The sequence below is a fragment of the Lissotriton vulgaris genome, chromosome 5, assembly GCF_964263255.1.
Source record: "Lissotriton vulgaris chromosome 5, aLisVul1.2, whole genome shotgun sequence".
NCBI lineage: Eukaryota > Metazoa > Chordata > Amphibia > Caudata > Salamandridae > Lissotriton > Lissotriton vulgaris.
The window spans coordinates 1,769,722,656-1,769,736,848 of record NC_141693.1 but is presented as its reverse complement, the minus strand read 5'-3'; the positions used below and the strand labels follow the sequence as shown (position 1 = coordinate 1,769,736,848).

General features: G+C 48.6%; 1 protein-coding gene across 1 annotated transcript in view; it reads right to left on the bottom strand.

Annotated features, from left to right (window-relative positions):
• The window catches only part of VAT1 (vesicle amine transport 1), a 197,473-nt gene extending 185,029 nt beyond the window's left edge, over positions 1-12,444 (bottom strand). Inside the window, exon 1 of the mRNA XM_086924054.1 lies at positions 11,771-12,444. Within this exon, the coding sequence (XP_086780180.1) occupies positions 11,771-12,151 (381 nt within the window). The 5' untranslated portion in view covers positions 12,152-12,444. The remainder of the gene's footprint in view (positions 1-11,770) is intronic.
• Between the last annotated feature and the right edge of the window lie 1,749 nt (positions 12,445-14,193).

Here is a 14,193-nt window from a genome sequence, read left to right as displayed (position 1 = left end):
TTTCTTGTTATTCGTGTCTAGTGCCCATAGGCACACTGAATACATATTTCATGACTTGTTTACATATGTCAGTGGAGCGGTGAAGGAGTTAGCCTCAACTCGTTTTTTTACAGAACCCAGGTGTCCCCCACAACCCAACCAAAACAGGGATGTTGGGAAGGGGGGGGGGGGGGAATCCGAAACCCAGCAGGTCTACAAGGGCACCCCCCCCCGCCCCCCAAGGATCTGTGCTCTCTCCTCAGCTTCTTAACATCTATATAGAACCACTATCCAAGGTACTCAGGAAAGCCAGCAGGTCAACAAGGCCCCCCCCCCACCCCCCAAGGATCGGTGCTCTCTCCTCAGCTTTTTAACATCTATATGGAACCACTATCCAAGGTACTCAGGAAAGCAAAGATCCGCTTCCACCTCCACGCGGACGATACACAAATCTGGAAACTGCCTCTCTCAATAACATCCACAGACTAAATGATGTCCTGAAAGATGTTCAAGAATGGCTGACAAACAATCACTTGAAACTAAATCCAGACAAGACCGAGACACTCCTCATGTCGAACAAGGAAGACAACTCGCAAATCACCGAATGGCTAAAAGCAATCAATGCGCTCAAAGGGAATCTTACTCTAGCAGACTGTTAACCCCTCCGATGCTCATGACAGAACGGTTCCGTCATGAGTGTCGGTTGACCTGTGCTTATGACGGAACCGTTCCGTCGTGGTTTCATAAGCCCAATGGAACGTTCAGCACAGCGCACAAATTTGCGCCACGCTGATGAGGTTAAATCTCTTGGCATCACCTTAGACTCCAAACTAAACATGATAAAACACATCAAGAACTCGGCTAAAAGTGCATTCTTTAACCTCAGACTTCTGAGCAAAATCAAACCCTACATTCCCAACAAGGATCTCAAACTGGCCACTCAATATCTGGTTCTGTCAAGACAGGACTATGGGAACGCAATCCTAACAGGTATTCCTAAACTTGAACTTGGCATCAATCAAAATAACATTACATGCGGCAGCCAGAATGGTCACCGGCATCAAAAAAATTAATCACATCTCCCCAGCACTCAAAGAACTCAAATGGCTCTCAGTAGAAATGCGAAATAACTCCAGAACGGCCTGCCTAACCCACAAAGCCCCCCATACCGGCAAACCCGAATACTTGGCAAAAACAACTCAAAAAAAGCAGGCCAAGCCAGGAATCTGAGAAGCTCTAACCCTTTCCTGCTCATCCTACCTAAAACCAGAAAGAAAAGAACATCGGACTAATCTTTCACGGGAAACGCCCCCAAAATCTGGAACTCCACCCCCCCGCACATCAGAACTATACAGTCTTTTGTGGAATTCAAAAGCCAATTCAAATCCTTGTTCCTTTTCCGCTCCCTTGGTGGTGGATAACTCAGGCCAGAAAGCAACCCCTGAACTATGACACTACACTGAATCCAGTAACCAAAGAAGTTCTGCAGTACAATTATGTTCCGCTCACTATGACACTCGTTGACTGCTAATACCTTTCATATGTCATGTCTCTGCTGATTTTATGTCATTCTTTTACTGTAAAGCGCTACGTTACCTCCGGGTCTTGACAGCGCTATAGAAAACTTCCTAAATAAATAAATAACTACCAAGTGAACAGTTACTGCAACTGACCATTAGTGCCGACCATTCCTCCAACCCCCCCCTAACTTAGTCAACCCACACATCCAGCCTAATAACAAAACAATTCACAACACTGCTCAATCTCTGCTTGGGATACACATCTCCCCCAATCAGCGAACCACTAAACATGCAGGGGCTCCCACAAACCACATGTCTCACTCAGCCTTAACATGCTCCTTCTGACATCAATACATCTGGAGTGCAGCCTCAACATTTTCTTGACCTAGTATCTATGGCCTCCCATCACCTTAGATAGGGATACTACAAAACTAAAGAATCCCTCCTTCACACAACAATATTTTAGATGATTCCCCACCCTGTCACTTCTCTGCTGTAACCCCATTCGCACCAATACCCCATAAGCTCTATTCTACACTGGATACTATACAATCAGATATACAGTTGTAACAGGATGATATCTTTTGTCCTCTATGCATCACCTCGAATCTGGAACTCAATAAATTGAACCTTTCGATCTTCCACCAGCACTGTAATCTTCCCTCTCCCACTAGCCCTTCCGCAGGTAGTTGTGGTTGTGAATACTCCAGATCTCAACCTAGATGGAGATGCAAACCTAATCTAGACTATTACACACAGCCCAACAAGCTTCGCAAGCACCTTACAACCAAAGATATCCTCTCCCTTCTCTCTAAGATCCCACCCACCATGTCTCACCTCCAGTTAGGATTCAAACCATTATCACCCAATCGCTGAGGATACAACATACCAAACCCAGAATCATTATTAAATCTAACCTCAAACGTGTTCCCATCTCACTCTTCCACCACAGTTCCCAAACCCAGCATAAAATGTGAGTCACTACTCCACTGCAGATCTGCAATGAAACACGCTGCAGACATACAGGACTTATTACTCAACTTAGGCCTAGATAGCTTAATTCTCACTGAAACCTGGCTGAAGGATTCCTCTTCTACTATACATCATGGTTCCAACCAGCTACTCCATCATCCGTCAAGATTGTGCTATCCACCTTTGGGTGGTATTGCTTCTATTTATTTATTTTTTAAATTTATAAAGCGCGGCGTATGCCCATGGGCGTCTTGGCGCTGAGACTCATTATGGCCTGGGCTCAGTATGCATTTTAATGGTGCAGGAAAGTGAGGGGCTCATTGGTTAAACAGCCACGTCTTCAACCGTTTTCTAAACTGTAGCAGTGTGGGAGAGGATCTAATTTCCAGTGGGAGGGTATTCTAAAGTCTGGCTGCGGCGATGGTGAAAGATCTGTCTCCCCAAGTGACTGTCTTGGTTCTAGGTACAGTGAGGCGGAGAGCATTTAATGACCTTAGTTGTCTGGTGGGGCGGTAGAGTATAAGCTTCTCCCAGGAACTTTGGCCCTTGCTGTCGAGTGGCTTTGAAGGTGATACACAAAGTTTTAAACTTAATTCTGTTCGTCACCGTCAGCCAGTGATAGCTCCTGATAGCCTGTTTAATTGGTTGAAATTTAGGGGTGCCAGACAGCAGCCTAGCAGCCGCATTCTGGACCATTTGCATTTTAGCCACAACCCGGGCCTGAGCATTCAAGAACAGGCCATTGCAGTAATCTAAGGCGGACAGTACTAGTGAGCTCACCACTGTTTTACCTCCTTTGTCTGAAAGAAATGGGATGATTTTTCTAAGGAGTTTGAGTTTACAAAAAAGCTGTGGAGGCTACTTGATTAGCATGTTGGACAAAATTGAGTCCCTCATCAAAAATCACACCTAGATTTCTGACTTTCTGCACCGGGGATGGCTGTGCCCCTAGCAACGGGGGCCACCATATTGAGGACCAAATAGGGAAAAGTTTTCCAAAAAATATCACCTCAGTTTTCTCTGAGTTCAACCTTAGCCAACCTCTGTAAAACAATCACTTTTCTCTCCAACATCTGGCTGTGAATATATGATTAATCTCTCTACCAAAGACAAAGCCACCTGCACTCTGCACACTTTCTACCACCACTGGGTGATAATCTTACCTTCAAACAAATAATGAAGATAATCTCCACCAACCTTGCCCCATACAACAACCAGATTTTTCTAGGCTACTTCAATATTCAGTGGAATGACACCATGGATCCACTAGTGATTTGCTTCAAGGCTTTCCTCCACTACCTCAACCTGACCAAAGTATGTAAAAGCCCTACTCCTATAAAGGGGGCCATCTTAGACTTCATCACAGCCAAGGAAAGAACCATACTTTTGGATTCTATTTCACCCTGCGGCTGAACCGATCATTACTGCATCACCTTCTCCATTGTTGAAAAGGCAACCATCCGCTAAGACCAGCCAGTGAAAACTCAATCCAGACATGATATCCACCACCAGTCTTAACTTCTCGTCTCCTCCCACTGATATGGTGGACGGTCACTAAGCACTACTTTAGCTCTATATTAAATGTCATCGATTAAAGAAAAATAAGAAGAACACCTGGTTCAACTGTAGCCTTAACAAACGACGGCGTACCCTTAGACTTACAGAAAGTGTAGAGATAGATCCAATCTTTCTCAAACCTTAAACTGTTATGCAAAATAGGAGGAACTACAATAGGTTCATCAGAAGTGCCGAATGAGAATATTTCCATCAGCAACTGGACACAGCCTTAAACAGTCCCCAAAAAACTCTAACTGGTTAAACAAATGGGAAACGCAAATCATCCACATCTGACATTACAACCCTACCAAATTGTCAAGCATTTTCCACCTATTTTGAGAAAACTAATTCAATTGATAATGAACTCTGCATTGCTGTGAATTACTTACTGCCTGAAAACTGCCACAATGCACCTCCACCTAGCAACCTTCTCATTGAAACCTAAAAACAATGCCTCATGGTCCATCTTTCGGACATTTGCGGACTGACCTCTCAAAACTATTATCTTCCACTAAACTTTCCAACCACTAATGATCCTCTCCCCTCCAAATTACTCAAGGAAACTTCACACCTCCTAATACTCCTAAGGACAAGAATTATCAACACCTCTCCTTTGCAAGGCACCATACTGGACTGTCTAAAAAGTGGAAAAGTCACACCTAGCCAGACGCGGACCTTTCTGGTCACAACTCTGTAATCCCACTGACCAGCACCAACTCCTCGACCACTGCCAATCTGGTTTTAGACCAGGTCACAGTACTGGAACTGGCAAGGTCCACATTGTTGACTATGCTTTAAGCTTTCTCAATCATAATGAATCTGGTCTTTTAATGCTCTTAACCTATTAGCAGCGTTTGACACAGTCAAATATGAAACCCTCCTGAACCTCTTAGAACATAGGATGGGTCTCTCTGGTATCGTATTAAAATGGCTCTGCTCATTTCTACAAAACAGATCTCAACGAGTCCTAATCAATCATGACTTATCCGATTAGAAGCAGGTCACCATCTGCGTTCCCCAAGGTTCTTCACTTTCCACAACCCCGTTTAATCTTTACATGGAACCCCTGACTGAAATCAAAATGCTCCAACATCTCCTACCATATGTACACCGACACGCAATTGTACATGAAGATTACCACCCCAAACGATATCAGCAATCTCAATAACATCTTGAACAAAACTCAAGACTGGTTAACTCAACCACCTCAAAATTTACACCCTCAAAACCGAATTCCTATTAATATTGCCACCCAACCCCATCTCTAAAATCAAAGACTAGCTCATACTGCTCACCGCCTTGAACTGTACCCAACATATCGTTGATTCAGCAAAATCCCTAAGAATAACACTACTAGACTACAACCTCTCCATGCTGAATCGCATCAGCTCCACAACCAGGTTGGGCCAATCTCCATGTCTTAAGAAAACTAAAGCCCTTCCTGTCCAATGCAGATCTCAGGATGGCAGCTCATGCTCTCACGATCTCCAAATTGTACTACGAGGATGCTACCTTGTTGGCCTACCAAAAATAAACTAGCACCGCTGAGGGCTACCCTCAATGCAGCTGCACGACTCATCACAGGCATATAGTAAAATGACGACATGACCCCAGCCTTCCACTCTCTGCTCTGGCTACCTGGAAATCCAGGATTCACCTAAAAATTGCATGTATGATGTACAAGGTCATCCAACACAACACTCCTCACTACCTGGCTCAGGGACTAGTTTATTCTGAAAGGAATAGATCTTCTGGTGGTACATGCTCCATACTACTGAAACCCCTAAAATTTCACAAAAAGTAAACCTATTAAAGAACTTTCTCCGGAATTGCCCCAAGAATTTGGAACACTCTTCCAAGAGATCAGGACAATCCCCTCATATTCTCTCTCTTCCAAAAAATTGAGTAAAAATTAGAGTACTGAATAATCTCCTTATTCTCAGAGGAGACTATCCGTGCCAATTTGATTTCAGTACTGGTGTTTTCTATGTTTCTTTGTGTTCTCTTTTAAAACTGTATATTCTATATTTTGCTCCTTGAATATTTGATGCTATTTGTTATGTTGCACAGTGCTCCAACACCAAATTTGTCATGTTCGCGCTTCATAAAACTTCATAAATAAAACATGATGCGCGCCCCAGATCAGAACGCATCTACGTCACCTGCAGCATCCTACTAAGGTCAATCCAATCCTTTCTCCAGCGGCCTTTAACATCTTTATAAAACCCCTTTGCCCTTCTGGCCTATAAGGATACCAAGCTGCATCACTATGCAGTTATACACCAGAAAACATCATCCTTAAGTGGTTGGACCATCTAACGAACTATGTTTCCACCATTCAAGGCGGGAAGTTTAAACCAACAGAAACTAAACTCAACAAAAACCACGTTCATACTCATTGCAACAGACTAAACAACAAAAATAGGATTGGCTTATACATAGATTGATTTGCAATCCAACTAACCAAAATAAGGAAGACACTTTGCTTCTACATAGTTGCCTCCCTCAGCTTCAAGACTCACATTCCTCATAAGAGGAAATCAAATCCACCCCGTGAATTCCACGGGGAGCCCAGTCACGGGTATCAATCCAAGCATCTGGCAACCATTAGGTCCTGAGAAATGAAGATTGGAGCAGGACCAAGGCTGATTTACATACGTCTGGTTCCGGTCTAATGTGGCATGGTGGGCAATAAGAAATGATGGACTGGATGGAGGCCAAAAATAAAAGACAGGGGATAATAATTGTAGCACCCATCAGTTTTCCCCCCTCAGTTAAGCTACTTTACGGGCATTGTTAAAGTAAAATACGTAAAAAAATGATAGGGAGACTTGTAGGCTGTGAAGTACCCGATCAGTGCAATAACGCACTATGGAGTATTTGTATAAATCGACACTTATACGGTGGCTTGTGCGGGCACGACCTCATTTTCATGCTTTCATTGCTGTAACCAAACATCCTACTGAACACAAATCGAATCACTCTGCCCCCACAGGCAGACTCACACTTAGATCTCAACGTGGCTTACTTGTGACAACAAGCTTCTGTAAAAATGTTATTTCATATCCTATACTGAGAGAGTCCGAGTCAAGCCGGATATTTACAACTGCTGCTGAAGAACGTGAATCCGAGGGTTGGGGGGGGGGGGGGGGGGGTTGGCGGAGAGGCAAAAGGTCACTGCTATCTTTGGTGGGAAGATAGCCATCATGGCATGCCGCGGTCGGGGTGGGCGCGGCCTGCATCCGGCGCCCTGATGCTCTGCTAAGCCAGGCACGCGCGCTGCCTGCCCATTGTTCTCCCCGTGGTCCATGGGCGGCGGCGGGGATGGGAGATGCGCACTGCTCACGAGGCACGAGCCGAGCATAGGGGCACGGCAGCAGGATTCCTGCACCGCGGGGAGCCGCACCCTGGAAGGCGATCAGACGGAGACAAAAGCAGCGCGGAATGTCGACGACCGGCGCGAACCCATTAATGAACTATACTGCACATAAATCGCAAGCAGTCTGCCAACGAATTGATGAGTTTCCGGATTCCGATGCAAGGTTACCAGACCAATAATGTTACTCCAAACTATTGTCAAAAGCTAGCACGATGACAGTTCCTACGTTTAGGGTGGACTCCCCACTTGCGCTACCATCCCCCGCGCCACTCCATGAAAGGCAATGTGTGCATGAAAGGACAGGCCTGTATCTTCATCTGCGAGGATTGCAGCGCCGATAACTTTAAAGAGTCACGCCCTTTACCCATGTGCACACCATCTGATGAACCACTTAATAAAAGAAGCACCCCCTCTAAAACTCAACACCCACCATCCCAAAACCGCTCCATCCCTGGGGCCCTGGCGCCCCAGTCAGAGGTGCTTTTGCCGTCAGTGCTCACAGGAGCCTCTGGATGCGGCACGCAGAAGCCAAACAAAGCCGCCCAGGTCATGCAACAGTTACGGTCGAGTAATGGCTCCATCCATCTTTTACATCCCTAACGACCACGGGACGGAACCCAGCTGGAACGCTAGGCCGCGGGACAGAGCGCACGGCTCTCAACGTGAGAAACTCGACACGTGCTGCCCTTTAAGGATACCAGGCCTTCGCGTGCGCCGCAGAGTAACGGGCATCAAGTCACCAGAGGCACACGGGGCAGTAAGAGCAAACGTTGTGCACACACCCAATAACCGGAACCCAACATCTATTGCCCCGGCCCCTGACCGTCGAGTTGCTGTATTGTGGCAGCAGACCCACCGGTCACCGGTGGATTAACAGTGAGCAATGAATGACCTGAGCCACTGATGGGGGGCCAACATGGTCACATCCGGTCTGGGGCTCCTGGTTTCCCCCCTGTGGGCATATATGGCCTGCGCTTCCGGTGCACTGTTCCTACCGGCACTGGACTAAGGCTCATTTGCATGTGGTCGGGTCCGGCCTGGGCGCACACTGAGAAAACCCGAAGAACTGGAAGGCGCCCAAAACTAATTACCAGTAGCTGGGATGAAGTCACGCGTTACACTCATACTTGCTCCCCACCCCCTAAATCATGGCTCAGATTCAAGAAAGAGCCGCCGTGGCACAACAGATGCGGGGATTTCTAATGCCATGTAATTGTCAAATTACCGAAAACGAGCATCATTCAATTAGGGTATTGCAAGGGCAGTTATTAATCACTAAGCAGAATGGCGATGAAGCGATGGTATTAACTGATGGTACATTGGCGGGGCGCGGTTATTGATCCATACAAAGAATCAGATGGCTGAGGTCTGCAAGGTGTGCATGAAAGGCCAGTACGTGGCATGTAAAAGTTGCAGCTTCATGCAAGGAATGTATTGATTTTGTACTTGTGGAGAAGACATTAAGGGGCAGATTTAAAAGCCCCTTACGCCTCATTTACGCCGCCGTTGCGTCACTTTTGTGACGCAGCGGCGGTGCAAATCCTGCTCCGTGGTATGGGGTACTTACAACGTGATGCGTCACCTTGTAATGCCCTGCGCCACATGTAGGCATTCCTGCGCAGGGAGGGGGCGTTTCCGCACAGGAACGCTTCCTAAAAGTGGCCGAGTGAAATCTACAAGATTTCACTCAGTCACTTTTAGGCCCATGCTGCGTCAAAACCCTGCGCCTGCCTGAAGCAGGCGTAAGGATTGACGCAGCATTAACTAGATAGGGCCCCCTGAGCATTGCTGGAGCTGCGTCGCAGCTCCAGCAATGCACTACTTTTACGGCACAGATACGTCACGCATCTCTGCCGTTTTTTCCCCATGGTGCACCACATTGTAAATGCGGGGCATCTATAATGGTGGAGCTGTGGCGTACAACAACTGGCGCATCCCTGCTGATTTGCAGGGATGCCCCAGTTATTGTAAATATGCCCCTATGTCTTTTACATATTAATGAGAACGGGCTCTTGTCTCAGAATGAGTCAGTATAGGTGTTTTACACAAAAGGCGTGGTAAACACGCTATGCAAGCACTAGTAGCCAATCCTACTGTTAAAGGATATACTGTTTTCACGCGGCTTCCTATCCGAAGCATGCATACTCACCATGTAGCTCATGTTCTTTACCTTTCAATCAACACCTCTGCAGGAATGACGTGTTATTCGTGGATTGAATGCGGGATGGAAAACCTATTCCTACCACGCATTTAAATGTCAGAGACAATGAATGACATCACAAGACTAGGTTTGCTTTACCGTATTTACCCCTCAAAGGCTGCGCACTTTCACTTAGTATTTATGTCAAATGACCGCCAAGATTTTAAAACAGACATCGACTATGCACATTGCCCACATTAGATTACTTAGATGTGCATGTCCACAACTGGTACTAACCCCCCCGCCCCCCACGGGGGTGTAATAGCCCTGAGGGAGAGGTCTCACTGGACCAAGGGCAGAACAGGATTTTAAATCAAGATAATGGATAAACAAATAGGTTTAATGTACTAAACATGCAACAGGTGTAGGTAACCATCACGAGTGCAACAGAGGGAGAGCTGGCCGCAAGTACCAAGCAGGCACCACAGACTCCATTGGAGGAGGTACACCCTTCTTACACGTCTGTGCATACAAGTACACAAGGCGCTTCCTTCACGAGACACGAGTCCTGTACTGGTCTACACACGGTTGATTTTCGCGAGGTACTAAGACAGGCTCCACTTTCACGGAACATCGGTTAGCGCTGCAAGACGTCAGCTCTTTTTTTGCTAACGCAAAGTGAGCAACTTGCGCGGCCTCTAGGTGCTGCGGGCAGCTGCACGCGCCCTGTGTCTGAGGAGTCATTGCCGCATGGCTTGTTGCTAGGGTGACTAGGCATGAGTGGGTGTGGCCAGGATGCTGTTGAGAGCTGTTAGTGATGGGGGTCGGATCAGGCCGTTTTAATGAAGAGCAGGTAGTCAGGGGCGTAGCTTGGTCTAAAAATGGTCTAAGAATGGGGGGCGGGGCTTCATATTTCCCATTCACTCTGGGATTTAATGTTAAAATACTGACTAGCAGGGCGCCGGATAAATCTGAAGGGAAAGCGGAAAGGAATAGGAATGCGGATTGCGACGAGTACTAACTGAGAGAAACAGTATTTTGTAAAATATTCAACAGTTTAAGGACTTTCAAAAACAGATGAGTGCGTTTGTTTTTGTCTGTGTGCATGAAAAAATCCCGGGTGAAATCCCACAGACACGTCACCATATGAGACTGAAAGTACTTGTACCCAATTATTCATCAGAAAATACATGGGGGCGGGGGTGTAATACCCCTAAAGCTACACCGTGTACAGACCTCGGAAGGTTAGCAGGGCGAGTTTGTCTCCTCGGAATTAAGAGCCATAACTAGGCTTTTACCCCCGATGTCGGGAGCGAGCAACGAAACTCGCCGATATGTCCTGGCGGTGGGATAAAAGATTACACAGATTTTGGAAGCGGTCCCAGAGGGGCAGATGGTACACACTAAAAGAAACACACCTTTAGGTGTGACATGTAGATAGCGGGGCGGCAATAGGTGCTACTTGTTGCGGATTAGCCCTGGGGGCAGAGGAATTGGAGCGGTCTCCATCCTCTGACGAAACAAGTAGCTCAGCTAAATGCTCAGCGTGAGGAGAGTATTGCCCTCTAGCACCCTTTAAATTCTCCATTGTCAGCCGTCCGATGTATGCTCACTGCGACCCTCATATTACAGTGTTGTACAGCACACGACCAGCCCTGCTCCCTTCATATGCCAGTACGGGGAGATTACCGAACACTCTGGTATTCCAGCCCTGTTGCGCCTTTACCCAGGCCCTCTCGCGGGGGCCTGCTGTGTGCCAAAAATCAGTGTTCGGATCACCCAATTGATAGGAGCTATAGACTGGTCTTTTACATTAGACACCACACAGCGCCTTAGAACCATCCATGGACCTCTAGGCACATATACAGCCAGGGACGCGATTTACACTGGAGTCTTAGACTGGCTCGAAAGGTACTCACCCGCAGAGGTGCCTGGTCTGGCAGGCGTGCGAGGTCGTTTGTATGTTAAAGCAGTTATCCCCGCATGCACTCGCACTACAAAGGTGTTTAATGGTTTATTAATGACCACTCCCTGTGGGATCTTGGCAAGTGAAGCGCCTATTACAGTTTAGCGTACCTAAGCAGTCAAAGGGCTACTCCCTGCACACTTCCATACAACAAACGTCTTGAAAGGACACCGCCAAGGAATGTCGCCTAACACAAGCATGCGTTACAGACACACTCCCTTTAAACCATGTGCTAGAAGAGTAGCCGTGGCGCTCACCTGTCTGTCGGTCACCCCCTCCCCCAGCTGCTCCACGGTGCCGCTGCACTCCATGCCCAGGGTGGTGGGGGGGCTTGGTAGCCGGTCATACAGTCCTTGGCGGCCCATCAGGTCAGCGAAGTTGAGACCACAGGCTCGTACCCGGACCAGCACCTCCCCGGCGCGCGGGGGCCCGGGCACGCCCTTGCGTGTCTGCAGCTTCACCTTATCGTAGCCGCCGTGGCCGGAGAGCACCAGGCAGCGGTAGGTAGGCTCCGGGGTCGACTCCGCGGCGGGTGCAGCAGCAGCTGCTGGCTCCTCGGGTGGGGGCTGCGCAGGCTGCTCCGGCTGCTGCTCCTGGGGCTGCGCCGGGGCGGCCGCGGCTGCCTCCTCTCCGGACATGGCTGGGGAGCGGCCGGACGATGCTCTGGAGATCCTAGCGCGGAGCTGACGGGTGTCCTCCCGCAGGTGCGGCTGGCGTCCTCGTGCTTGGGCGGCCGCGGTCCGCGCGCGCTGGTCACTTGTCCTCGCTCCGGGAGGGATGCTGGCCTCGAGCCGGAGCTGGTCCTCGCGCGCTGGTAACTGTCCTCGCGCCGGGGCTGATGCTTCTCCTCTCGACGCTACCAGCTGTTCGGGGAAGGGAGGGGCGGTGGCTCGCGCTCACAGACACCACTGGGGCACGCGCAGCCGAGGGCGGAGACCCGCGAGACCACGGCCTTTAAACAGCCCTGTGAACCTTTAAAGGGGACGTGAAGCACCCAACCAGAAGCAAAAGTACTCTGGAAGAGGCGAATGGTTACAGCAGCAGTAAATGAACGGAGGCGTGAATGAATAAATTCCACAGATACAGAAACTAAATAGAGAAAGCAATATATTCTCGCAATATATATTCCATTGAGTTCGGAGTGTAGATGTTTCTTCGGGGTGCAGATGGGGAGGTGGTGATCTCTGTGGTTGGACGGGTCTGTCTGTGTCCACCGGTCCTGGGAGCAGGGTAGGGTGACCAACCGTCCGTAAATTTCACGGACAGTCCGTAATTTCGGCCGTCTGTCCGTTGTCCGTGAAGGAATCTTTAACGGACGCCATTTATCCGTCATTTTAACAGGGCACCGGTTGCTCCACCCTAAAGCCGGCACAGCTTGCACCCACCTCCCTTCTTGACTCCGATGCTGCACCAAAGCTCCTCAGATGCCCGCAGCATTGGAGAGGCACAGCGGGATGGCAACCCTCACACCTCCAGCCCATGACGACCTGTTAAGAGGTGCTTCGAAGGTGACTGAGAGGGAGGGGCTGCCGGGTCAGGAGCAGTGACATCTATTCACATGCAAACAGCCCTGAATGTGTCATGTCTCTGCTAGTTAGAGGGGGGCTCACACGTTCCATTTCAACCCAGGGCCCCAAACATCCGAGACTCGGCCAGATTACATCCCTGATTACACCGAGGCAGCACGTGGTTTTCTTCACAGAGCTTAATGACTGTCACTAAATTGTAAGCAAACCTCGGTTCTGCAAACATGCCGTCTATAATGTAAAAAAATAAAGAAATGGCACAATCGCACCCACACTGATTAACAAAGTATGGAGGACAATCAGTTCAATCAGTTCTCTTAGAGTATCTCCTGTAAGTACTGTACATCACAGTGGGGGGTGGCATTTTGGACAGAGAGACTGTCTTCTCGTTGTCTTGTGCAGGAGAGGAGCCCAAGATGATACTTGAATACTGCATGCCCACCCCTGTGTTCCCTCTCCTGTGATGGCTCCTGCCCTCCCCTCAGTGATGGCACCGGTCCCCCCCATGTGGTGGCTCCAGTCCACCCCACGCCTGGGATGGCTACTGTCCCCCCATTTGTGGCTCCATTCCACCCCCACCGGTGGTGGCTCTTGTCCCCCCCTGTGGTGGATCCTGTCTCCGCCCTGGGTGGCTTCCGTCCCAGTCCTGGAACGGCCCCTGCAGCGAGGGTGAAGTTCTTGATTGGTCTCTTCTCAAATGGGCTCAGCTCAAAATTAATATGGAAAGGTTGGCGAGTAAGTAAGTGAAGGGATGGGTGAATGGCTGGATGAATTAGTGAAAGGGTGAATGGGTGAATGAAAGATTGAATAAATGGCTAATGAGAGAGGATGGATTGATGAGTGAGGGGAAGGATGGAGAGAAAATGTAAATAGCTGGATGTATGGGTGGAAGGGTAGCTGAATGATGGATGAGGGGAAAGATGGATGAGGGGAAGGATGATGGATGAGGAGATGGATGGATGGAGGGGAAGGATGGATGGATGAGGGGAAGGATGGATGAATGGATGGATGGAGTGCATGGATGGAGGGGAAGGATGGATGGATCATGAGATGGATGGATGGATGAGGGGAAGGATAAATGGATGGGATGGATGGATGGGTGAGGGAAGGATGGATGATGGATGAAAGGAAGGATGGATGGATGAGGGGAAGGA